Raw genomic sequence first — 25809 nt, 5'->3', positions numbered from 1 at the left:
GCAGTTTTTGTTTAAGCATACAACTTGGATGAGAAATAGTTCTCCATTACAACAGTGTTAATGTACAGGAAAACAGCCATACTAAAGCAGCAGTAAAACTGAATGAATAATGCAAAAATGTATTGTGGGAATCTGTGCTAATTTTCATATGAGTTCACTTTTCTGTGATCATTCACCTTTTGTATTCACTATCTGGACATTCAACTGAAATTTACTAGCATGGCTACTTGTGGGAAGTAACAACATACAAGTATTCACACACTGGATATTTTACATGGGATGGGACACTGACAGCAGGGAAACTGGTATGCATATTGCTTATTGGAGTTACAACTCTACTAGCAACTGTTGCTACAATCATGATAAGCTTAGTAATAAATGTAATAATGTGTAACACTAAATTTAACTTACCTTGGCCACTCTGAATGGGAAATCCTGTCTCCATTCGTATTGAATTGCCTGCTCCCATGGGCCCATTAATCCTGACATCTTGACTTCTATTTTGACCTAAAGCCAAGTTGATGGCACCTTCACCTGGAAGTAATACACAATCTATGAAGTTAAATTATATACATGGGGTGGGAGGACAAGGGAGAGGAAGGAACCAACCTACAAAGCAGCATTTAAAGATGGTGTCAAATTTTGAGCTACTTTGCACTTTGGAATATAGGGTGATTATGTAACACACACTACTCTTGCCCACTCCTCAAGTATGCAGTCAATATATTGAAAATTGAATTGTGGTCTTTAATAAGCGAAGAATGGAGCATCCTGAGGCAAAAAGACTGACAAGCTACATGCCCTGGGTTTGAACCTTGCATACTGTGCCCTGGGCTTGTTCTTGTAGGATCAGCCAGGAGTGCAACTCTAATTATGAAAGCCACTGATTTTAAGAGGAAAGCTTCATCTTAGACAACAGCATGAAAATATGCAATTTTTTTAAAAAAAGATAAGGGCTAATCTACATTAGAAGCACTACAGTGGCACCGATGCAACTGCGCCGCTGTACCACATCTGGGGAAGATGCTCTATGATGTCAGGAGAGAGCTCTCCCGTCAACATGATAAAACCACCTCTACAAGACGCAGTAGCTATATTAGCGGGAGAAGCTCTCCTGCCGACACAGCACTATCCACACCAGAGCTTAGGTTGGTGTAACTTACGTCGCTTATTCACACCCATGAGCAACATAAATTATACTGACATAAGCGGTTGTGTGTACAATCCCTCAGTAACATGTTGGTAATGACATTCAGAAACACCTTCTACAGAATTTCAAACTCAAGTAACTATTACATGTAAACTTACCCCTGAAGGAACAAACAAAGTAAGTGTTGTTTCAATACAGCTACAGAAAAACGGACTGCTTCAGAAAACAAAGGAAGACATTTCTCGAAACTAAAGTTTCAGAAGGTCTGTGAAGCCCATTCTCAAGCACAAAAATTGTTTATCAATATTGCAGTTTTAGCACAGCCACAATTTTAGCACCTCTTAACAAGAGATGTGACGTACCTTCAATCTGAACAGAGAGAATTCCCAAGTCACGGAGCTGCTGGTTGTTGCTCTGAGCCAGAATTCGCAGCCGCTCTGCAGCTTCACGGGGTATATTAAATGTAACACGTACACTGTTCCAGGGTTCTACCTTCTGCAATTTTAACTTGTTGGATTCTTAGTTAAAAGAAAAATAAAATGGAGTATTAAGTCATTTTTTAAACAAACAATGTAATAGCGTACCAGAACAAAGATGAAAACCGAGCTACCTATTTGGCTTTCAAGATTGTCAATGGTTATTCCAATATGTGGAGATGGGGAAGTTTTCTATACAGCTGTGTAATCATGCCAAACCATACCAGTTATTTTCCCAAAAAGTCAACTTCATAAAGAACCACAGAGATGAAAACCAGCACACCATGGCCAACATAGTAACTCAGAGAGGCTATCAGAAAATTAAAACTTTTTTTGTGTAGACTGGTTTGAAACGGTGTAACTATTCAAAATAAATGGCTATTCAGAGAAGCAGAGTTCCAGACTGAGTCAGTTTTTCATTCCTGTAATAGTCTTCACTATATATGTGGCTCTGAAACTTACCAGTAGCATCTATGAAGAATACACATCCTTAACTTCAACTAACTTGCTTAACCTCCTTTGGTATACTCAACTCATATTTAGACAGCATATACAACAAACATATGTAAAACCTACAAGTTTTTCAGAAAGCTAGCTACATTGAATCTATTCAGTCCCCTCTACGTAGATCATCAATTATTGGAAAAGTAATAGGTAGGAACCAGAATAGATAGGTGAAAGGTAAATCATCCTGGATACAGTTATTTAAGATATACTTATCCAAAGCATGTCACTATGCAATACATTAAAATCATCTACAAATTTTATTCCTAATATAGATGTACAGAGCTATAATTTTTAACTTGTTCAAGAAAGTCTCTTTACAATTTGGACCTATGGTTGCTGTTTCCCAATCACTTGATATTTCCCCTAGTGACAAAAGACTTACTAAATTTGTTAATTATTTATTCCTTAATATCATATCACTTGTGAATGTAATAATCCATCACTACCAAGTGCTTAGTGTCTCAGCCAAATGGTTAGTGTAACAGCAGAAAGACATCTCTATTGTACTGTTTATCCTCTTTCGTATCTGCAGACATTGCCTCAAGGGTAAATTATTTAATCCTCCCTTTCACATTGATGTAAAGAACTAATTCTTCTGCCATTTCCTTTTCTTTCATCAATAGCTCTTTATTGTTCTATCCTATCAAAAACCTTGTTGGATCTCATTTTATACTTCTAAAAAACATTTAAAAGATCTCATTACTGGTTTTAATATACCTAGTTATTAGTGATTCATTTTCCCTTCTTGCTTTTCAAATACTATTTATCTCAGGTTCTTACACATGTCTCACAAAGATGCAGTTTATTTCCCCTATACTTTCGGAGCTCTATTTTGTTCTAAAAATCAGCTTAAACAATTTGCCACTCGTTCACATTAATTTTAAAAGTTTTAGTTTCACACAGAACCATGCATTTTTAAAACCAATTCCTTCACTTCTTCTAAAGCACCTATTGCCATAGTTTATAATATATGCTATAATAGAGTGGGATTTGCTCAAATTAAATACAGATCCACTCTAGTTCTTAAAGGCAATGAAAAGACTCCCAATGTTGGATCATATTAAAGAAGTTCTGTATTAAAATCACAAATGTGTTTGATTCCCCATAGTTTAAATTCCAGGGTATTACTAATTAAGAGGTCTCCTGGTTTTTGGTACTGTTTCTCTCCCTCTATGTGTGAAACTTGCAAGCTGCTAATTGTGTTAGTACATTCTAAGACTGAGTCTGTTCTCAAAGCAAGTCTCTGTAACAACAACTACTCACACAGAGAGAGACTCAAAGCAATACTCTGTAACAACAGAAACAGCACCCAGAGACTCCCCACCCTTTTGTTGTATTCATCTCGCTTTGTTAACAATTGTGATTAAAATAGAGATAGAGGATGTATGTGGATGGATGCTTGGTGTGGATAATAACTGAATGACCAGGGAGGTGCCAGCCTAAGAATCCAGTGTCCATCGGCTGAAGAAGGCGTCAAGTGGAAATAACCAGGGGGCCCCCGGAGGGCAGACTGGAATCCACCCAACAGCCTCAAGAATGGGAGAACCAAAGAACAGGATAACATCTGGCAGCACAGAGCAGTCAGGAATGAGCCATCTGCTGATTGATTGAGCAACAGCACGATGAAGCAATTCCCATAGATTGGCACAGGAAGAAATTCCTATAAAAATGCACTCTAGAAAGTGAGAACTTTGGGGTCTGATTCTGCAAACCAACTTCCAGGAGCATCAGATGAGCAGCTGGCAAGGCCCTGCTCCCTCCTCATGTCCAGGCCACTTGGCCAGTGGCTTGGCATGAGCAACTCTAAGGCTGGTAACTATGATAACAACCTTGCAGAACGTGTGTGTGAGAATAAATATGAAATTGAATGGAATGTTATAGCTGTAACTAACTGCTTACTAGAATTCTTTCTGTATTCACAATAAATGTGGCATTTTGCCTTTTCCCCTTTAATAAGATCCTGCTGGTTTTTATTTTATTGGTAGAACACCAATTCCCACTGAAACTGATGGATCAGTTCCTGACTAAGGTACAGAAGGAGGAGATTAACGCGAGGTGAAAAGGATTTTTTGGGGGAGCACTCTAGAATTGGTAGATCAATTACATTATAATTACTAATGACCCTACACTGCGGAAAGAGGTCCAGGATAACGCAGGAAATATTTAAAACTCTGACCGATAGCGTAAATGGGCCAATATTCAAACACACAAAATTGACTAGATGGAATAGAGGGGTCGAATCTTAATTCAAACATGTGGAGCGAGAAAAAGAATCTTCCACAGAATCTGAGACAGATTTCTGAGAGTCTACCTCCCAGAGAATCCAAAGGGGTGTAGCACAAAAATATTCCATAGGGGAAATGCATTAAGGAGAAAGAGCCTCTTACAATAAAGCATGTCTTCATGGGGAAATTATACTGGTGTAAAAAAAGGTGTCATTTTAAACTGCTATACTTATATGGGTATAGCCTCCTTATTCAGTTTATCTTATGTTGCTTGGGAAGAGGTTTAAGCTAAACCAAAAAATCCACTTATATTGGAATAAGAACATCCACACAGGGGTTCATACCATTAAAAAACTTAAATTTCGTTTATAGCTTAATTTAATTATATGTGGTACAACTGGTAAAACTTTGTTTAGACAAACCCAAAAAAGAGTAAAATTCCTTACACAGATCTTTATTCTAGAGAACTAAAGGTCTCTAATAGCTGGAAAGAACCTTAAAAAGTCATAGTAAGCCTGGTATCTACAAAAAGTATGCAATAAAAACTATTTTATAAGACTATAAGAAATGACTGACAAAAATAGTGAAGATCCTGGGGAAAACCAGCACATATTATGGACCTCTTTGCTGGTATTAATAGCCACATTAAAGGGAAGCTGTAGGACGTTTTCAGCTGCATACACAATTCCAAGGTATCTCAGAAAATCTATGGGTGCAGACAGGACATGGGCCAAAATACTATAAAACAAATATGTATGTAACTTTTGGTGAAAAGAGAGTTAAAAAGTTGACAGTAGGATAGGGGAATTCAATAAGTGGGAGGAAAAATGCTGAACTAATAATACAATCATAATGACATTAAGCAGCTAAAGAATTTCAGAACACGTTTTCACTCTATGCTGTCCAGAGGAAAAAGCACTGTAAACTTTTACAAAAAAAATAATCACAATAATTTATTACAGTCTAGAGCAGTGGTTCCCAAACTAGGGGGGGCCACTTGTTCAAGGAAAGCCCCTGGCGGGCCGGGCCGGTTGTTTACCTGCCACGTCCACAGGTTCGGGCTATCGCGGCTCCTGCTGGCCACGATTTGCCGTTCTCAGCCAATGGGGGCTGTGGGGAAGCGGCACAGGCCGAGAAATGTGCTGGCCGCCCTTCCGGCAGCCCCCATTGGCCTGGAGCGGCGAACAGCGGCCAGTGGGACCTGCGATCAGCTGAACCTGCAGATGCGGCAAGTAAACAAACCAGCCCGGCCCGCCTGGGGCTTTCCCTGAACAAGCGGCGCCCCTAGTTTGGGAACCACTGGTCTAGAGTACCTTAATTTAGAATAGGATGTGCATGTGTGAGAGAGAGAAAAGGAAACAGAAGTTGAAAAGTGACAAGAAAATGGATTACCCATGTGTAAGAGACCAGGTACATTCTTCAATATGATATCCAGTTTCTGTTTAAAGTCTCTGTCATCTATATTTCCTTTAAAAGCGACAAAGATGGTGGAACCTTCACAAGTACCATCCTGTTTCAGGTCATCTTCTTCCAGTCTGGAGTCAAAATCCACCTCTAAGTCTTCCATAGTTGAGGAGAGCAAGGAAGTGTAGGTTTCTTTTAAGTTAGGTAGATCCTCCAAAACCATGGCTATTTTCCAGCAATGCAAGCCAGTCAGACGTTAAGGAGATGCTTTGAAGGAAATAATAATAATAATGCATTGTAAAATAGGTACAACTGGGCAACTAAACCAAAACCATGATACATAATCTGAGCACTAGAAATTATTTTCTAGGGGAACGAGGACAGTAAAGTGCTATTGTGTTACATTTCTTACATGTGATCCCTGTGCAGATTATTCTAAGATACTGTGGTGCAACAGTAACTGTCTGTTGGTCCAATAAAAGATATTCTTTCACCCTCCTGGTCTCTTCAAAAGAAAGCAGAACTGGAAGAGAGGGAGAAGGGCAGCAACCCTGAAGCTGCTCAGAAGACCACCAATGGCCTCCACTACAGCTGGAGATATCATTGCTACTCCACCGTAGTGTCTTCACCACTACCACAACTCCACACACACCATTTTGAGCAACAGATGGTAGGATACAGGTAGCAGCAGTAGAACTAAGGCAACATACTTCCAATTTTTTTCCCTTCTCTCTCTAGCCACAAATATTTAAAGCGTTAAAGAGGAGACATGAATCAGGCAGGAAGAGTTATGGTAGACAGATAGAATGGTCCTTGCACTCTGATGTAACTTTTCTTAATTTTATGCAGCTATATATGTAGCACTAACAGTATGCTTTATAATTTTATATTGATATTGGCCCTCAAAAACTTCTATTATAGCTAATACCTGTAGTAAGATTTTCCTAAAGCATTATTAGAGGGGGACCAGCCAGTTTGATAAAGAAAACCAATACGGATTCAAATTTAGAGGCAACCATTGCAAGAGAGTTAGGTGTGAGTGTCAAGGTGGCCTTGTCAACAGATATTTTGAGCAGTTCAGGGCACCTTGGAGAAGACTAATTATAAAAATGAAAACAATAGATGCCAAATCAGAGAAGGCTACAGAACTCTTTGAAACCCTGGCTGCTAAAGTTACAAGAATACAGACAGAATAAAGGAGCCAACTTTTCCACTGCCACCATGGAAAGCACACAGAGGCTGCCAACAAGAAAATAAACAACTCACCAGGCGACCCAATATCAGGGGCTGCAAGACAAACAAGATGATCTTGAAAATCGTAGCCATCGTAATATCAGGATTGTTGCTCTGCCAGAGAAAACTCAAGGGAGTTGGTTCACAGAATTCTTCAGAACTTGACTATCAGAAGTACTCAAGTTGACCTGTAAAGGTAACCAGTTAAAAATCAATTACACTCTCATCCCAGTACCAGAAAAGGGAGAGCACCTGGTATTGATCCCAAAGCACTACTTTGCAGACAAAATGCTTGTGGTTAGACACTGCCAGGAAATTGTAAAATTTAAAAACATTCCTTAAATAGTTAGTTAGTTCTCCAATATTTTTATATGGAGATAGAATGAAATGGCAAGTTTTTAACCAAGCCAAAGGCAATTCCAGGGTTTGAAAATGCAATAGGTACTCCTTTACCCAGGAGTCATAACAAAAGTCATAGCGAATGGAAGTCCACAATCATCATCTTACCCAACAAAGCTTACCCTTTGGCTAGCTACGCTGATCTATGAACAGATGAGACTTGAACCATCCTTCTTTACAAACTGCAATACACATATTTAGATTTGACAAAGATCTTCGGATTCCTGACAGACCTAGAATCTATTTGGGTCCTTAATGCTTGGTTCTTTCCACTTGGTTTTGCGTGGCTGACATTCTACTAATTCTTGTTTAATGTTCCTGATATTTTTATTTTATGCAATTTGTAGCTCCAGCAATAAACCCTACTAGGATACAGTTAGGTCACAACTGTAATGTAAGAGCTTGTCTAAATGGCAAGGTAAAGGGCATTAGAAGGGTGTGATTCGTAAATTGCTTTAATATGCTAAGCTCTGACTGTCCTGGGTAGACCGTGCTGGTGCAAACTAAAAGGTACCTAGAACACACCAGCAAGTTCTACATGGAGCAGTTATCACACAGCACATTACAGCACTTGACAAATCACACTCTTCTAATGTGCTTTGACCAGTTAAGAGGACCCAGTTCCTGAAAGTCATTGTTAGCAACAGATGAAATTTCCTAACATAGACAGGATTGTAAGGAACACACCGTTTCAAGGTTAATACGATATTCAGAAGCTCCTATCAAAACCTTTATAGCTCAGAACTGCTGACTTCACGTCAGGATATACATCAGTTTTTGGTAGCAGTCCAGTCTCTTAGTCTGCATGAAAACTACAGGGCAGAGCTTAAAGGTCATTTGCGAAACGGGGGGGCGGGAGAAATGAGTTGACCCCTTTCTTAAAAGGAAAAGAAAAACCCACCACCATCTGGAAGAGCTTTTTAAAAAAAAATAAGATGAGCTTAGACTTCTGTTGTATATATATTATGTATATATTTAAAATACACCCAAAAAGTATGCCAACAAACTATTAAGGCTGTAAAGTCCAGCACTCAGAAGTTAGGAATGCCAGAATTAAGACTGTACCTTAGTTCACGCCCCGTGTGTGGATACATTAAGATACAGTCGTTAATTACATAATTGCATACTAATTTTACTATAGGACCTCTGCCTCATTCAAGGCACAGGATTGATGGTGTTCAGTGAAACCTTGTTCTGAAAACAGAATGATGATCTCCTCATGGGCTTTTCCATGGTGCTCATCACTACAGTATCAGAATGCTTCACAAACACTAATGAATTTATTTTCACAACACCCTCGTGAAGTGAGTTAGCATATTACCATTTTACAGATAAGGAACTGAGGCACAGAGCGATTAATGTCATAATGTCAACTAATTTTGAGCGCTCAATTAGGATCCGATTTTTCAGAATACTCAGCATTATATATTGCCAAAGAACAGCTTCCATTGACTTCAGTTGCAGCTGAGTGTGCAAGTCAGGCACTCAGAAAATGAGGAATACACATGCAGTGCCCACTTGTGAAAAATCTGGTTTAACTGACTTACGTAGGAACTCTGGTAGAGGCAGGAATAGAATCCAGTTCTCTAAGGCAGCATTTAACTGCCAGAACCATGAGACCATTCTTTCTCTTCCTGCCATAGGCACCAACTCCATGGGTGCTCCAGGGCTGGAGCACCCACAGCGAAAAATTAGTGGGTATTCTGCACCCACTGGCAGCCAAGCTCCCCCCACTCACCCTGACCGCACCACGTCCCTACTCCTCTGCCTACCTCTCAGTGCTTCCTGCCTAGCTGCTGCCAAACAGCTGTTTGGCGGCATGCTGGGAGGGAGGAGGAGGATCGGGAACGTGGTGTGCTCAGGGGAGGAGAGGGGAAAGAGGCGGGGCCAGGACAGGGATTTGAGGAAGGTGTTGGACTAGGGGCAGGGCAGAAGTGGGAGGGGGCGGGGCCTCGTGGATGGGGTGGAGTGGGCGCAGGGCCAGGGGCTGATGGGAGTTGAGCACCCGCCAGCAGGAGCAGAAGTCAGCGCCTATGCTTCCTGCAGTCCCCTACTTAATTCGCTACACATCTTTCAGCTTCTGCAGCAAACAAAGCAGGAGGCCTAAAGACAACATCCTCTTTCCCTATAGAACCTTGATTCATCCCCAGGGCGGGCCCATCCTATGTACTGAATGAGGGAGGGGGCCTGCGCAAAATAGCATGCGATCATGTAATTAAAGACTTTATTATAATGCATACTCACAAGAGAACTGAATTAAGAATGCACAGGCAACTATAGGCCTACCATTTCTTAACTTTGCAACCTTAATGTTATTTCAATATAGTTGTGTGTGTGATACAATATGCACACATATGCAGGTCTTGTTTATATTCCTCCTGGAAGACACTAGAGACAATCAAATGCCAAGGTCCAGTAGCATGACAACGCACATATTAAAAGGAGTGAGGAAACAAAACCTGGAACAATTAAGAGATTTTTAGTTACTGTTTAAAACTGTGGTTTTTGTTTTGTTTACACTTATTAAACTGACTAAATGCCTGAATAAACTTCTGGGGGAAAAGATCTCTAGAATTCAATACACCTGCCTTAAATTAAGACTTGAGAAAGCCCCACTATCCTTCTCTGCACCTTCAGCAGGAAAGTAATAAGAACATAAAAACTGCCATACTGGGTCAGATCAAAGGTCCATCCAGCCCAGTATCCTGTCTGCCGACAGTGGCCAATGCCAGGTGCCCCAGATGGAGTGAACCTAACAGGTAATGATCAAGTGATCTTTCTCCTGCCATCCATCTCCACCCTCTGACAAACAGAGGCTAGGGACACCATTCCCTACCCATCCTGGCTAATAGCCATTAATGGACTTAACCTCCATGAATTTATCTAGTTCTCTTTTAAACCCTGTTATAGTCCTAGCCTTCACAACCTCCTCACATAAGGAGTTCCACAGGTTGACTGTGCGCTGTGTGAAGAACTTTTATTTGTTTTAAAACTGCTGCCCATTAATTTCATTTGGTGGCCCTTTGTTCTTATATAATGGGAACAAGTAAATAACTTTTCCTTATTCACTTTCTCCACACCACGCATGATTTTATATACCTCTATCATATCCCCCCTTAGTCTCCTCTTTTCCAAGATGAAAAGTCCGAGCCTCTTTAATCTCTCCTCATATAGAACCCGTTCCAAACCCCTAATCATTTTAGTTGCCCTTCTCTGAACCTTTTCTTATGCCAGTATATCTTTTTTGAGATGAGGAGAGCACATCTGTAAGCAATATTCAAGATGTGGGCGTACCATGGATTTATATAAGGGCAATAAGATATTCTCCACCTTATTCTCTATCCCTTTTTTAATGATTCCTAAAATCCTGTTTGCTTTTTTGACTGCCGCTGCACACTGCGTGGACGTATTCAGAGAAGTATCCACGATGACTCCAAGATCTGTTTCCTGATTAGTTGTTGCCAAATTAGCCCCTCATATTGTATGTGTAGTTCGGGTTATTTTTTCCAATGTGCATTACTTTACATTTATTCACACTAAAATTCATTTGCCATTTTGTTGCCCAATCACTTAGTTTTGTGAGATCTTTTTGAAGTTCTTCACAATCTGCTTTGGTCTTAGCTATCTTGAGCAGTTTAGTATCATCTGCAAACTTTGCCACCTCACTGTTTACCCCTTTCTCCAGATCATTTATGGATAAGTTGAATAGGATTGGTCCTAGGACTGACCCTTGGGGAACACCACTAGTTACCCCCAGTGATGAGCTGCCAAAATCTTAACAACCGGTTCCCAATAAAAAGTTCTGATTTAAGGGATGTGCCCCAGTATGTATTTTTTGTACCAATAGGGTTACCATACTTCCATATTTTCCCAGGAGGAATTTTTAAAATTTAAAAATTTAAGCGATTTAAGAACCAAAAAGCCTGACTTGTCCGGGAAAATACGGATGTATGTTAACCCTGCCTAAAGTACTTTTTTTAAAAAGATGGGCCTGAACTAGAAATGAGCTCCGTTTCACATGTGTGGGTCCCCGCCACTCCCTGGGGGTGTGCTAGGGTGACCAGATGTCCCGATTTTATAGGGACAATCCCGATTTTGGGGTCTTTTTCTTATATAGGCTCCTATTACCCCCCCCCACCCTCTGTCCTGATTTTTCACTGGTAAATATCTTGCGACAACGGCTACAGCAGGGCCATGCGAATGCCTCTTCTCACTTTTAGGTGACATTGTGAACAAGAAGCAGGCAATAACTTCATCTCCTGCTGTCTGGTCACCCTAGGATATGCACATGTGTGGGTCCCAGCTGCTCCCTGCCCCCCTCATTGAAGCAGGTGTGCAGGGTTACTGTCCTGGGAACTGCAGGGCACCAGTGGACATGGGGCCAGCTGCAGACAGGGGTGTGGGGCAGGGCTGGCTGTGGGCAGGAAAGGGGATGCAGAGTTAGCTGGAGGCAGGGGATGCAGGGCTGGCTGCGGGCAGGGCAGGGGGTGTAGAGCTGGCTGGAGACAGGAGGGTGTGGGGCTGGCTGCGGGCAGGGGCTGCAGGGGTGGCTGGAGACAGGGGCAGGCTGTGGGCAGGGGCGGCTGGAGACAGGGGCTGGCTGCAGGCAGGGGGTGCCTGGAGACAGGGCAAGGGGTTCGGGGGTGGCTGGAGGCAGGGACTGGCTGCGGGCAGAGTGGTGGGTACTCACAGAGAGAGCAGCAGGACACAGCCCAGGCCCAGCAGAGCAGCCGGGGACCCACCAGGCAGCAGCAGGAGCCCCAGGGCCAGGGGAGCAGCAGCAGCAACAGGGCTCGTGCCCAGGGCCAGGCGGCAGCCCACATGCCAGCACCCCTGGCAGCCGGAGGAGGAATTACATCACTTCCCAGCCAGAGCCCATCAAAGCCTCAGCGGCCCCTGCAGAGAAGCAGGTTAACAACCAGTTCCAAAACTGCTTCAAAATTTAACCACTGGTTCGCGCGAACCGGCTCCAGCTCACCACTGGTTACCCCTCTCCATTCTGAAAATTTACCATTTATTATTGGTCAGACACGATATTGCATGTATTTCTAAAGCTTTTTTTTTTTTCCTCCCCAAAACAACTTTCAGGCCTTCTTAGTACTCATGAAGAATTAAATAAATAAAATAAAGGCAAAACCCAATATTCCTTCTTTGCAAATCTCTTTCAATAGGCAAACAGGAAGAGGCGTTGGAGGTAATTACAATGATGCAGCAAGCAAAGTGTGGTGGAGTTCAATCAATGTTCCACAACATACAGAACTCATTCCATTCTAAATAGCTGTTTAATCCTGTGATTTCTCTTTCAGTCTCTCCCATTATATCTGAAGCAGCAATCCTTCACAGACTGTGGGTCAAACAAACCCATGGCCCTTTTAAATTGTGATATTAGAATCTTCAGAAGAATGCTGCAGCTCAAATTGCAATACATCATCCTGATCTTAACATACCCAGATTTGACAGGATTTGTGAAAATTAGGGATGCCAAGCGATTAAAAAAATTAATCACAATTAACTGTGTGATTAAAAAGATTAAATGCACTGTTAAACATTAATAGAATGTCATTTATTTAAATATTTTTGGATGTTTTCTACATTTTCAATTATGTTGATTTAAATTACAACACAGAATACAAAGTATACAGCGCTCACTTTATATTTATTTCTGATTACAAATATTTGCACTGTAAAAAACAAAAATAGTATTTTTCAATTCACCTAAGTACTGTAGTGCAATTTATCATGAAAGTTGAACTTACAAATGTAGAATTATGTACAAAAAATTACTATATTCAAAAATAAAACAATGCAAAACTTTAGAGCCTACAAGTCACTCAGTCCTATTTCTTGTTCAGCCAATCGCTCAGACAAACAAGTTTGTTTACATTTGCAGGAGATGATGTTATTGCCTGCTTCTTGTTCACAATGTCACCTAAAAGTGAGAAGAGGCATTCGCATGGCCCTGCTGTAGCCATCGTCGCAAGATATTTACATGCCAGATGCGCTAAAGATTCATATGTTCCTTCATGTTTCAACCACCATCCCAGAGAACATGCGTCCATGCGGATGACAGGTTCTGCTTGATAACAATCCAAAGCAGTGCAGACCGATGCATGTTCATTTTCATCATCTGAGTCAGATGCCACAAGCAGAAGGTTGATTTTCGTTTTTGGTGGTTTGGGTTTTGTAGTTTCCGCATTGGAGTGTTGCTCTTTTAAGACTTCTGAAAACAGGCTGCGCACCTCCTCCCTCAAATTTTGGAAGGCACTTCATATTCTTAAACCTTGGGTCGAGTGCTGTACCTATCTTTAGAAATCTCACATTGGTGCCTTCTTTGCGTTTTGTCAAATCTGCAGCGAAAGTGTTCTTAAAGCGAACAACATCTAGTGAGTCATCATCCGAGACTACTATAACATAAAATCAATGGCAGAATGCAGGTAAAACACAGCCAGAGACCTATAATTCTCCCCCAAGGAGTTCAGTCACAAAAGTAATTAACACATTTGAATGTCATCAGCATGGAAGCATATCCTCTGGAATGGTGGCTGAAGTATGAAGGGACATATGAACGTTTAGCATATCTGGCACGTAAATACCTTGCAATGCTGGCTACAAAAGTCCCATATGAATGCCTGTTCTCACTTTCTGGTGAAACTGTAAATAAGAAGTGGGCAGCATTATCTCCCATAAATGTAAACAAACTTGTCTGTCTGAGCCATTGGCTGAACAAGGAGTAGGACTGAGTGGACTTGTAGGCTCCAAAGTTTTGCATTGTTTTGGTTTTGACCTTAGTTATGTAACACAAAAATTGACATTTGTAAGTTCAACTTTCATGATAAAGAGGTTGCACTACAGTACTTGTATGAGGTGAATTGAAATATACTGTTTCTTTTGTTTATCATTTTACAGTGCAAATATTTATAATAAAAAATAATAGAGTGAGCAGTGTACACTTTGTATTCTGTGTTGTAACTGAAATCAATATATTTGAAAATGTAGAAATACATCCAAAATATCTAATACATTTCATTTGGTATACTATCCTTTAACAGTGTGATTAAAACTACAATTAATCGCAATTAATTTTTTTTAGTTAATCGCAGGAGTTAACTGCAATTAATCGAAAGCCCTAGTTAAAATTAGAAGCACGGCAGACAACACCTCACAGGTGCTAATATAATATAGTTTCCTAAATCTGAAAGGATCACAGGCATTGTTTCACTTGAAAAGGAAAAATCATGCTGAATAGGCGTTTTGAGCTTTTCTTTACATTTGGGTTATAATCTAAGACTACATCTACACTGTACCATAGTGCGGACTATGGGGTGTGATTTGCAGAGGGCACCAACGGGTTGTGCACTAACTGCCACATGTGGACACTGCTCACACAAACTAAAAGGTTTGCATTAACTACCTGGTTTGCATTAACACAGTCTTGTTAGAAAGAGAAAGAAAATGACTGTTCCACTGAGGATACATGTGTAAACAGTTACTGGACCAGAGGCTGCAGTCCAGTGATTAGGGCACCCACATGGGAGATAGGAGACGCAGGGTCCACTCCTTGTTCTCCAATCACTCTTTCATTATTTATCCACAGTGGAACAGCTCCAACAGGAGAGACTGAGGGAGCCCCTCATCAGAATATCTCACAGCTCAGTGGTTAGAGCACTCTCCTGAGGGGTAGGAGACCCCTGTTCAATTTTCTCCCCCAGCAGGGAGGAGAGACTTGATCCTGGGTCTCAGATATCCCAGGTGGGTGCTCTAGCCACTGGCCTAAAAAGTTAGAAAGTGGGTACCACAACCTCCTCCTCTTCTGGAGGTTTTCTGTGGATTGAGGCAGGCGCCTAACTCACTCCTGCTAAGAAACTACTTAGGCCCCTAAGCTGCCTGATTCTAGGAGAGGGGTTCCCACTTGTGGATTGCTAAAGAGAGATAAGCATGGAAGCCGGACAGCAGAGAGTTGCCTATCTCTGAGAGAGGGAGGGGGGTTAGCACACACCCCACTGTCAGTACCTCCCACTGGCTAGCTTAGGCAGCTCACCACCCTGTATACTGACCTTTTTGGATTGCATTCTAAAATGTCTCTCTCTCCTCTTTCACTGCATAGGGTGCCTAACTCAGAGTTTGTGGATTGCACTGTTATTCCTGTGATACTCTAGACACCTAAAGGTTGTAAAAGTTGCCTGCTGTGATACTCAGTGTTGTAATGCCCAAGTTCCTTCCTGAGCCCCACCCTCACTACCTAATCAAGTCTACAAAACACAACACCACCACCACACTTAGACAACTGACTGTCCATGACCACATTGTATGGCTTTATTCCAGGCATCTAAGAGCACCACAGTTATAACACACCTAATCTATTAAAACTTTCGCCATATTGCATCACTTTTGGCACAAATCCTGTAAAAACTTTAAAGAAGTAAACTGCAGTCTGCTCTGTATTAATACTGCATGCACAAAAAGCAGAGGCAAAGAGGAACCAATGTTATAATGCATAAAAATTTCTGAAAAGAAAAACTCAAGTATATACTAGATTTCACTTTAGGAAAAAATGTTAACGAGTGTTTCGTTTCAGAAATGTATACAAACTGTCACTTACTGAGCTCTAACCTTTGCTCCCCATGGCAATAGGGACTGGGAACATCATGCAAGCAGCACAGTCCCTCTCACTGAAAGGAGGGTGTACAGGTACATACTTCATGTTTCAGAGTAACAGCCGTGTTAGTCTGTATTCGCAAAAAGAAAAGGAGTACTTGTGGCACCTTAGAGACTAACCAATTTATTTGAACATAAGCTTTCGTGAGCTACAGCTCACTTCATTGGATGCAACGGTTGCAGTTTCCACGGTATGCATCCGATGAAGTGAGCTGTAGCTCACGAAAGCTCATGCTCAAATAAATTGGTTAGTCTCTAAGCTGCCACAAGTACTCCTTTTCTTTTTGCGTATACTTCATGTTGATCACTTGTAACCCCATGTGGCAGACTGAAAAACCAGCTCCAGAGAGAACAGATTCCTGACCTCCACTTCAAAAATGAAGTCACTGTGACCAAGGACCATCGAGTTGAAAAAAGGTTTTTTGTTTTTTTTTAAGAATGGAAAACAGAAGACCTCAAAAAGCCACACATACGCTTTTACTTACCAAGATGATCCCCCCAGAGACTTCCTTAATTTATGCCATTTATGCAGCTCTTTGTTAACCCCAGACTACTAAGTATTTTTAAACAATAGTATCCTCCAGCAGTGCTCAAGCGAAAACCCTGAAAGAAAACACAAAACAAAAGAAGTAGTCTATATGATACAAATCTATTCCAAAATAGCCAGTGTTTTTAGTGAAAAAACTTTTTTAAAATAATAAAACACTGAAATATTTTACTGCAAAAACCAAAACTGCTTACCACTTGTATTTATAATACAAAATATTTTGTAGATGGTAGGAACATAATTATTGTGCTGATATTAGAATATAAATGGTATAATTCATAAAAATTGAAACTCAGTAATTGTGACAATTTCAGGATATTCTCTAGGAAAATTCTGTGCCTGCCTCTACTGTTCCTCTGGAGTTGCTCACTAGGAAGGATGACCTCAAAAACAGAAACTGAGAAAGAGTTAAGAAGAGACTGAAAGCTCAGAAAGGTGGAGAGCTTCAAGTTTATATGACATCTACTAGCCAGACACCAATAAAAAACAGGATCCAGGGCTACCACCAAAGCAGAAAGCCAACACTGTCTCCTTCCCAGCAGCTGGCAGCAGGGAGATAGGAACCTCACTAGAACACTGCCCTTGGAACTAGTTAGTGGAGCTCTGGTCTCCCTCCCTATCTTTCACATGTATCTTTGAGCTCTCCCTCTGGGTAGATGTTTAGTAAATTTTTCAAGCCCTGCATACTTAGAAACACGAGTCAAAAAACACTGCAGAAGAAGTTACCATCTTGGCCTGGGAGGTGAGGTATTAGGGCTGTTGATTAATTGCAGTTAACTCAAGTGATTAACTAAAAAAAATTAATCATAATTAATCGCAGTTTCAATCACACTGTTAAACAATAGAATAACAATTTACATTTATTAAATATTTTGGAATTTTTAACATATATATTTTCAATTATATTGATTTCAGTTACAACACAGAATGCAAAGTGTACACTGCTCAATATATTATTTTTATTACAAATATTTACACTGTAAAATAACAAAAGAAACGGTATTTTTCAATTCACCTCATACAAGTACTGTAGTGCAACCTCTTTATCATGAAACTTGAACTTTCATATGTCAATTTTTTTGTGTTACATAACTACAGTCAAAAACAAAACAATGCAAAACTTCAGAGCCTACAAGTCCACTCAGTCCTACTCCTTGTTCAGCCAATTGCTCAGACAAACAAGTTTGTTTACATTTATGGGAAATAATGCTGCCCGCTTCTTATTTACAGTGTCACCAGAAAGTGAGAACAGGCATTCATATGGGACTTTTGTAGCCAGCATTGCAAGGTATTTACGTGCCAGATATGCTAAACGTTCATATGTCCCTTCATGCTTCAGCCACCATTCCAGAGGATATGCTTCCATGCTGATGACGCTAGTTAAAAAAATAATGCGTTAATTACATTTGTGACTGAACTCCTTGGGGGAGAATTATAGGTCTCTGGCTGTGTTTTACCTGCATTCTGCCATTGATTTTATGTTATAGTAGTCTCGGATGATGACTCACTAGATGTTGTTCGCTTTAAGAACACTTTCGCTGCAGATTTGACAAAACGCAAAGAAGGCACCAATGTGAGATTTCTAAAGATAGGTACAGCACTCGACCCAAGGTTTAAGAATATGAAGTGCCTTCCAAAATTTGAGGGAGGAGGTGCGCAGCCTGTTTTCAGAAGTCTTAAAAGAGCAACACACCAATGCGGAAACTACAAAACCCAAACCACCAAAAACGAAAATCAACCTTCTGCTTGTGGCATCTGACTCAGATGATGAAAATGAACATGCATCGGTCTGCACTGCTTTGGATTGTTATTGAGCAGAACCTGTCATCCGCATGGACGCATGTCCTCTGGGATGGTGGTTGAAACATGAAGGAACATATGAATCTTTAGCGCATCTGGCATGTAAATATCTTGCGACGATGGCTACAGCAGGGCCATGCGAATGCCTCTTCTCACTTTTAGGTGACATTGTGAACAAGAAGCAGGCAATAACATCGTCTCCTGCAAATGTAAACAAACTTGTTTGTCTGAGCGATTGGCTGAACAAGAAATAGGACTGAGTGACTTGTAGGCTCTAAAGTTTTGCATTGTTTTATTTTTGAATATAGTAATTTTTTGTACATAATTCTACATTTGTAAGTTCAACTTTCATGATAAATAGATTGCACTACAGTATTTAGGTGAATTGAAAAATACTATTTTTGTTTTTTACAGTGCAAATATTTGTAATCAGAAATAAATATAAAGTGAGCGCTGTATACTTTGTATTCTGTGTTGTAATTTAAATCAATATAATTGAAAATGTAGAAAACATCCAAAAATATTTAAATAAATGACATTCTATTATTGTTTAACAGTGCAATTAATCCTGCAATTAACCACGATTATTTTTTTTTATTGTGAAATTAATCACAATTAATTTTTTTAATTGTTTGACAGCCCTAGATGTAATGTTAAACACAAATTGAGTCTTGAAGTGGCAAAAATCTACAGGGTCTCCACCTAAGATGACACAGTGCCAGGATTAAGTAACAGTTTAGGTAGAAGGTCACGTGCATAAAGACTGGTCTCTCTCTCCAAATAATGTAGTAAGAGGGATGGCCAGAGACATTGTGAGACAGTGAAATAATCTTAAAGATCTTAGGTACAATTATGATACAGTTGAGAGAAGTGCAGTTGATGTTTAATACTTTATTTTAAACACACATCAATATTAGGATGTAACTGATCACTTGCCAGGAATTTGCTATGTGAACTGCAGAGGCTGAGGTGAATTGTTATGAAGTTCCCACAGTGGATGTTTTACACTTCCCCTTTATGCCTAGCATTAATGGTATAAGCCACCATGGCTAAACTTAACTTAAAATATTAGGAAAAGATAAGTTCTTGGCAACCATCCAGAAGTTAATGGCTACAATTAAGATTATCATAATGTTTAAATTAGAGTTTGTAGCAATAAATATTAAACAGGTTCGAGAACTGTTGACTGTTTATATTATTCAGCCAACAGCTCTTCCCATAATCCTGGTTTCAGAGTAACAGCCGTGTTAGTCTGTATTTGCAAAAAGAAAAGGAGTACTTGTGGCACCTTAGAGACTAACCAATTTATCTGAGCATAAGCTTTCGTGAGCTACAGCTCACAACTCACGAAAGCTTATGCTCAAATAAATTGGTTAGTCTCTAAGGCGCCACAAGTACTCCTTTTCTTTTTCCCATAATCCTGAAACAATAAAATTTTGCAAAAAAAAAATAATAATAATAATAATCTTTCTTCCATATTTCCACAATGTGTGAAGATGCAATTTGTTAGGATGTAGGTGATCTTGGGTGTGAGGCACATTGATATGCTTTAGTGGAATTGTATTATGTTTTAAAATTCCATAATCTTCTTTGAAATTCACTGAAAAGAGTGATTCTAGATGATGTCCCTTGACATAGTTCCATCACCTGAGACATTGTAACTTTTATTGTACATAAAGCCAACTGATCAACTCTCCAGGCGTGACCAAAGAATAAGGAAGAGAGGACGTAACTTTGGAAACAAATTCCAATTGCAACTAGTCACTTACCTAAAAAGACTAATATTTTCACAGGTTAGGTCCAAATAAAGGGAGATTTCCCACCTACCCTACCCTGCCCAACCCTGCCCATTTATCACAAATTAATTTAAAGTGTCACCATTGTTCTTGGAACTGGCATCCTGTAAAACTGAATACCCGAATTGTGAATTACAATTAGCCAAATTGTTAGCGTCATGTGAAAGAGAACATTTCCATTTGGAAACCATACAAATACAATTTTCTGTTCCATAAGAAAGCCAGGGTTTTATAGTAATGCAGCATTTCATTAAGATACACAGGCACACTCAAACAGTCATTAAACATACACAGTGAAATAATCAGTTAATTAAAATTACATGTATTTTTCTGAAAATAAACTGTGCTTTAGTTTGATTTTCCAAGTGCAGCTAAGGAACTAATTTTTAATTATGGAGAGATAGCTTGTCACAACATTGACTATGGACTTTCTACTGAAAGGTCACTTTACCCACAACTAAACAGATTTGGCTCAAGGTTCTCATAATTACTTCTGCCAGAAAAGTCTTGGTAGTATTTATAAAATTTGGGTGTAATCAGACCAGGAATTCATGTTTTGAAATAAAAAGGTTTTAACTGCAAGCTTTTTTGCCAACTATTAAGGACAGCTTGGCTGAAAACTCCAAATCTGATTTATTCTGCTGTCCCCACTGTGAAAGTATTCTATGAACAAGTCTGCAAAAGTCCAGAAATTCTAAAATAGTCCATGTTTTAATGTACAAAAATACAGCACTAAGATACTACGAACAATTTGAACATCAAAGCTTCTGCATGAGACTGACAAATCCAATTGCCAGCAGCAACTAAGAGAATTTTCCCTGACAAGTAAGAAGGCATGTCAATTTTTGCACAATGTTAGCGTTCATTTTTAAATACATGTATTTTTAAGCTTCAAAGTTAAGGTCTTTTTGTACCTGAGCCCACATACTGATGTGTTCCTGATTCTGCAAACAACACTAGTGTCTTCTACTGCTTCAGCTTTGTCAGACAGAGGAAGAGTGAAATTAGCAAGACTGTTTTAAGAAAGCTGTGATCAGCAGTGAAGCTGAGAAGAATCATGTCAATTTCATTTTGCTACTGTCTAGGAAACCTATGACCCATAGGAGAGGCAAACACTGAAGCTGTTCACATGAGAGGACCAAAAGAAACAGAGAGAGAGAAAGAGGGAGTAAGAGATTTTCCTATGCTGCAGCCAAGAGACTAGGCAAGGAGCATCATAGCAGAAAGCTCCAAATGCACAACTGTCAAGAAGCTCCAGAGTGGAGGGAAAAGAGTTAGAATTCTCTCTCTCTCTCTTCCCAACAACCAGAAGCAAGTTTGAGAGGACTGAAAAGGGAGAGGCGGTGAAGTGCAAGGAGACTTAAAATTTTTCAGATGCCTATTAGTGCGATACAAAAGGTACAGTCCCACAGAGGGCCCAGCACAATGTTGGGTTTATTTTTCAAAATTATTTTATTTACACTTATCTAAAATTGCATATCCAAGGCTTGCAGTTACACAGCACTTAGTAGTCAGAGTGAAAAATATCTGTACCCCTCCCACACATGCACACAAATTGAACAAAATCAAAATAGGGCACTCTCAATCCAAAATAAGCACATTATACTAACAGGTGTTAGTTTTAACTTTTTAAACGCTAAACAAGTTGTCACCTGGTTATATAAGAGACTGCCCTCCTTTCTGTGTCATACTGCATCAATAAAAGTAAACTGAGGCACTTAATCTGGAGCTCCCTCATGATAAAAAAGGAGACAGCTATTACCAGGGCATTATCCATGCATTCCCCTCCATTCTCAAACTTCCTCCAAGTCCATTCAGATGCATTAACCTTCCAGTTACACTGCAATGTTCCACTATTTTTCTTTCTTTATTTTTGTTGTAGTAGTAGTAAATGTATTTACTGCTAGTGCAACCAGGAAGTTAGCAATTTAGCTATGATGGAATGAGCATGTTTTTGTTATTTTGGATTAAGGTAGGATACTGTCCATTTTAATTGTATGGGTTTCCAGAGCAAAGGATGGGGGGCCTGCAAAAAACCCAACACTAATAATAACATCCGCACTGAAAGGATAAAAAAAAATATTGAACTCTGGTGGACTAGTGGGTTGGAAGGGATTCAAGAATCAAGGATCTCACCTTAAAAACCCTGCCACCAGCCCTCCTGTTAAATCAGAATCTTGTCTGATCTCTCAACTCCAGCAGTATCACACAAGGAGAGAGACTGATTTTAAAAGATAGAATCCAAAATAGTTAGAGCTTCATGAATTTAACACGCCACCTTGGATTAGACCTAAAAAAGCAATTATAAACTAGCATGCACCAAGGAGCACTGCCCAAAACACACCTTCTGCAAGAAGCACTGCTACTCTAGACAATCACAGAGCTGAAAAGGGGTGGCAAGGTTACTACTTGGAAGGAGAAGTCAGTGCCCTCCGAAGCAGAGATGAAAAATGTATATGCTTGGCCACTTCTACTATCTAGACAGCAGCTGGAGGTGGGAGGCATGGTTTCTCAGCAGGGTGCTGCCCCCCTGGACCTCAATGATGCACATTAATTGACATCTTTTGTATTGGCCTCAGGCTTACCAGATCTAGCATGTTTCAAGCCAGTCTTCCCCCAATGTTCCCAAAAGTTATTAAACGACCTTATGCCTGCACACAGTATAATGGGGTGAGAGACTCATTTTCAGCGTTGAGTATTATACTGTCCAATGTTCTACATATTAGCATGTATACAAATTCACCACGGGAACAACCTATATAACTACAAATTAGCTTCTAAATAATGTAGTCTCTCTTGCGTAGGACAGAAACAAAAGCATCTTACCTACTGTACTTCAAATACACACCAACAACCTGTGCAACCCCTCTTTCCCAAATACAACCAAGTGATATCAGAATCTTCCAGTCATATTAACCCTTTGGCATCCTCAACAGTGCGGTTCCCTGCCGCTGCATACATCACAAACCCAGTACACCTACACAACTCAACTATGATTCAAACCATTACCTAAAATGCAGTGGATCTAGTACAAGACATCTAATATTATAGACTTTTTAGATATTATAGATTAACTGACAAAACATACTGGTTTTAATATGTTTAAACATTCATACTCAAGGTATACAGGGTTTAGTGGTGTCAACTCAGTGTCTTACTCAGACTTTTACTTACCTTGCATGGACAGTGTCCAGGGCAGCATTGAGGTTGTTTGTTGAAATGTAACTGTGCAGTTCCACATTTTTAAGTGTTAGGCCATTGAACGTTTAATCTTAGTTTAGAAATGCCTGGCTTTCCAACGTGTTTTGATTTTTGTTTTTAAGGGAGTAAATAACTATACCCCTCAGATCTGCCACTGTTATTAATGTAAGATTACCACATAAGCAGCAAGGCCACCACAGACAGTTCCTCTCCTGTAAGTTCTACCCAGGGGCAAGTTTGTCAGAGCATTACTGCCCCCAGAAGTAGCAACTGCAGGTCTCTCTCTAGGGTAAGTTTTAAGCCTGCTGAGGGACACTTTTATAAGTCCCAAGAGAATAGGAGGACTGTGAGCAGAAGCCAGAGTACGGTGCAGAAACCATGAAATATGACCTTAGTAGCAAAAGTTAGGATCACAGAACTACCACGCAAAAATGTCATGGTAAAGCCAGGACATTCTACATTAATGTTAAAAGGAAGCAATACAGTTCAATGGATAGGATAGTAACATAAGGAGTCATGAGATTCATGTTCTAATTCCCAGCTCTGCTGTGAACTTGCTGTGTAACTGTAGGCAATGAGCCCAAAATGATCAAAAGCAACCACGAATTTTGGGTGCCTGACTTGAACATCGACTATGTTCCTGAGGTGTTGACACACAACACTCCACATGAAGTCTATGGGAGCTCAAAGTACTCACCACCTCTGGAAAACAAAACCAAAAAAATAGACCATACGTGTCTAAAAGCTGAGCACGCAGAAGTTGCTGTTTCCATAATTAGAGGCCACTTTTGATCATTTCACTCTTTGTGGCCCAATTTCCCCATCTGTGAAGGATGAAGAATGATGCTTAGGTCCTGGATACCTTAATATTACCTTTGTAAAGCTACAATGAAAAATGCTCATGAGGGTTTAATATCATTATGATAACAACTTCACCATTATAGAAAAGACTGTATCTGAGATATTTTCCCTTTAAACTTTAAGTTATGCTAAGTATTTGCATCTTAATTAAGATGTGCAATATGCAACTTTAAAATCCAGACAAGGCTCACAGGACTAAAATTGAACTTGTCATAACCAGAATAGGGAGCACAACTGCCCAAGCAGGACACCCTTATGAAATCAGAGAAACCCAGAACCCACCATTTTCTATGACCAGGTCACTTAAGGCAGTTAACGTTCTAAAAATAATGCAGACCTTACAACAAGAGGACAGAAAGTTGCTCTATTAATTTATTTTTAAAAGGGGTGAAGGAGGATTAAAATAAATGCATGAAATATTGCCTGCATTTGTTCAGAAACTAGAAATAGGAAGGATAATGGATCAAGAAAGAAAAGTTACAGGATCCACCAATCCCCATATGCAACAGTGTCACTGACACAAGTAAAGGCAGGATACTGGATCTGAGGGTTGAACAACCTGTACCAGCCCAGCAATGCTATGTTCTTTGAAGTTTAAGTGATGACATGAACATGAATGGTCTAGCCAGTTCAACATTCAACACCCTCCTACTAAACTGTGCTGGATCCAGTTTAAGGTGTCCATAACTGCAAACTGCAGATGTAAGAAAGCCAGTAGACAGACTGACAAGACATGTACCGATTCACAAACAAAGCATACTAAGTTTGCTGCAAAGCTACAGTGCTGTGTTAACCCCCTAGGGAGAATGCTAGGAAACTGACACAAGTCCTCATCTCCCAGGTGGCTCTGGCTCAGACCGGGTCAAGCTGCTGACTGTGAATAACTGAGCCAGCTTTGTTCAGGGATCCAGGAGCACCACGACAGCGCAGGTGTGGACACTGCTGGGGCACCGAGCAGGGGGGCAGCCCCATCTCAGACCTGCAGTTTCTATACACGCTGGGACTTTCACAGGACCCTACGGGAGTTCGGCACCCAAGCCACACTGAAATTCAACAGGAGAAGGGCGCCCCACGCCCTTAGGGTCCTTTACAAATCCCCGCCTTTAGCCCACCTAAGGGGCACCCCGCAAGGAGTGAAACCCAAGCGAGAGCCCAGCCCCGCTACCCGCAGGAGCCGGGCCCGGGCAGCAAGAGCGGGGCCAGCCCCCACGCGCGGGGCCAGGCCTCGGCCCCCTCCCCCAGCCCCACGCTCCCCCCTTCCCCGGCCCGGGGCACCCCCGAGCCAGCCCGCTCTCCGGGCGCAGCCCCGCTCCGTGCCCGGCCTCTGCCCTCCTCGGGCCGGGCCCACTCCCGCTGACACTCCCGGCCCCGCCTCCGCCCCCCGGCCCTGTCAGGCCTACTCCCCGCGATCCCGCGGCCCGGCCCCGCCCTCACCTGGGGGAGCCTCCGCCGTGTCCGCGGCGGGCAGCGGACGGAGGACCCGGCCTTGGGCCCGTCGCACCGCGGGGGGGGGTCGGCCCGCTAGCTGCCAAGCGCCCAGGACACCCACGGCAGC

The 25809-nt window shown here is 40.9% G+C and overlaps 1 protein-coding gene across 2 annotated transcripts in view; it reads right to left on the bottom strand.

Moving 5' to 3' along the window:
- The window catches only part of NCOA6 (nuclear receptor coactivator 6), a 72557-nt gene extending 46748 nt beyond the window's left edge, over window positions 1–25809 (bottom strand). For both annotated transcript variants that reach the window (XM_084646078.1, XM_084646079.1), the window contains exons 1-6: window positions 25689–25809; window positions 16535–16652; window positions 7029–7183; window positions 5751–6029; window positions 1513–1668; window positions 412–534 (exon numbers count right to left, since the gene is read on the bottom strand). In XM_084646078.1, coding sequence (XP_084502204.1) covers window positions 412–534; window positions 1513–1668; window positions 5751–5985 — 514 coding nt within the window. In that variant the 5' untranslated portion in view covers window positions 5986–6029; window positions 7029–7183; window positions 16535–16652; window positions 25689–25809. The remainder of the gene's footprint in view (window positions 1–411; window positions 535–1512; window positions 1669–5750; window positions 6030–7028; window positions 7184–16534; window positions 16653–25688) is intronic.

This window comes from Lepidochelys olivacea (genome assembly GCF_965140295.1).
Source record: "Lepidochelys olivacea isolate rLepOli2 genome assembly, chromosome: 13".
NCBI lineage: Eukaryota > Metazoa > Chordata > Testudines > Cheloniidae > Lepidochelys > Lepidochelys olivacea.
Note: the sequence above shows the minus strand (reverse complement) of the source record. Positions and strands in the feature narration are given on the sequence as shown.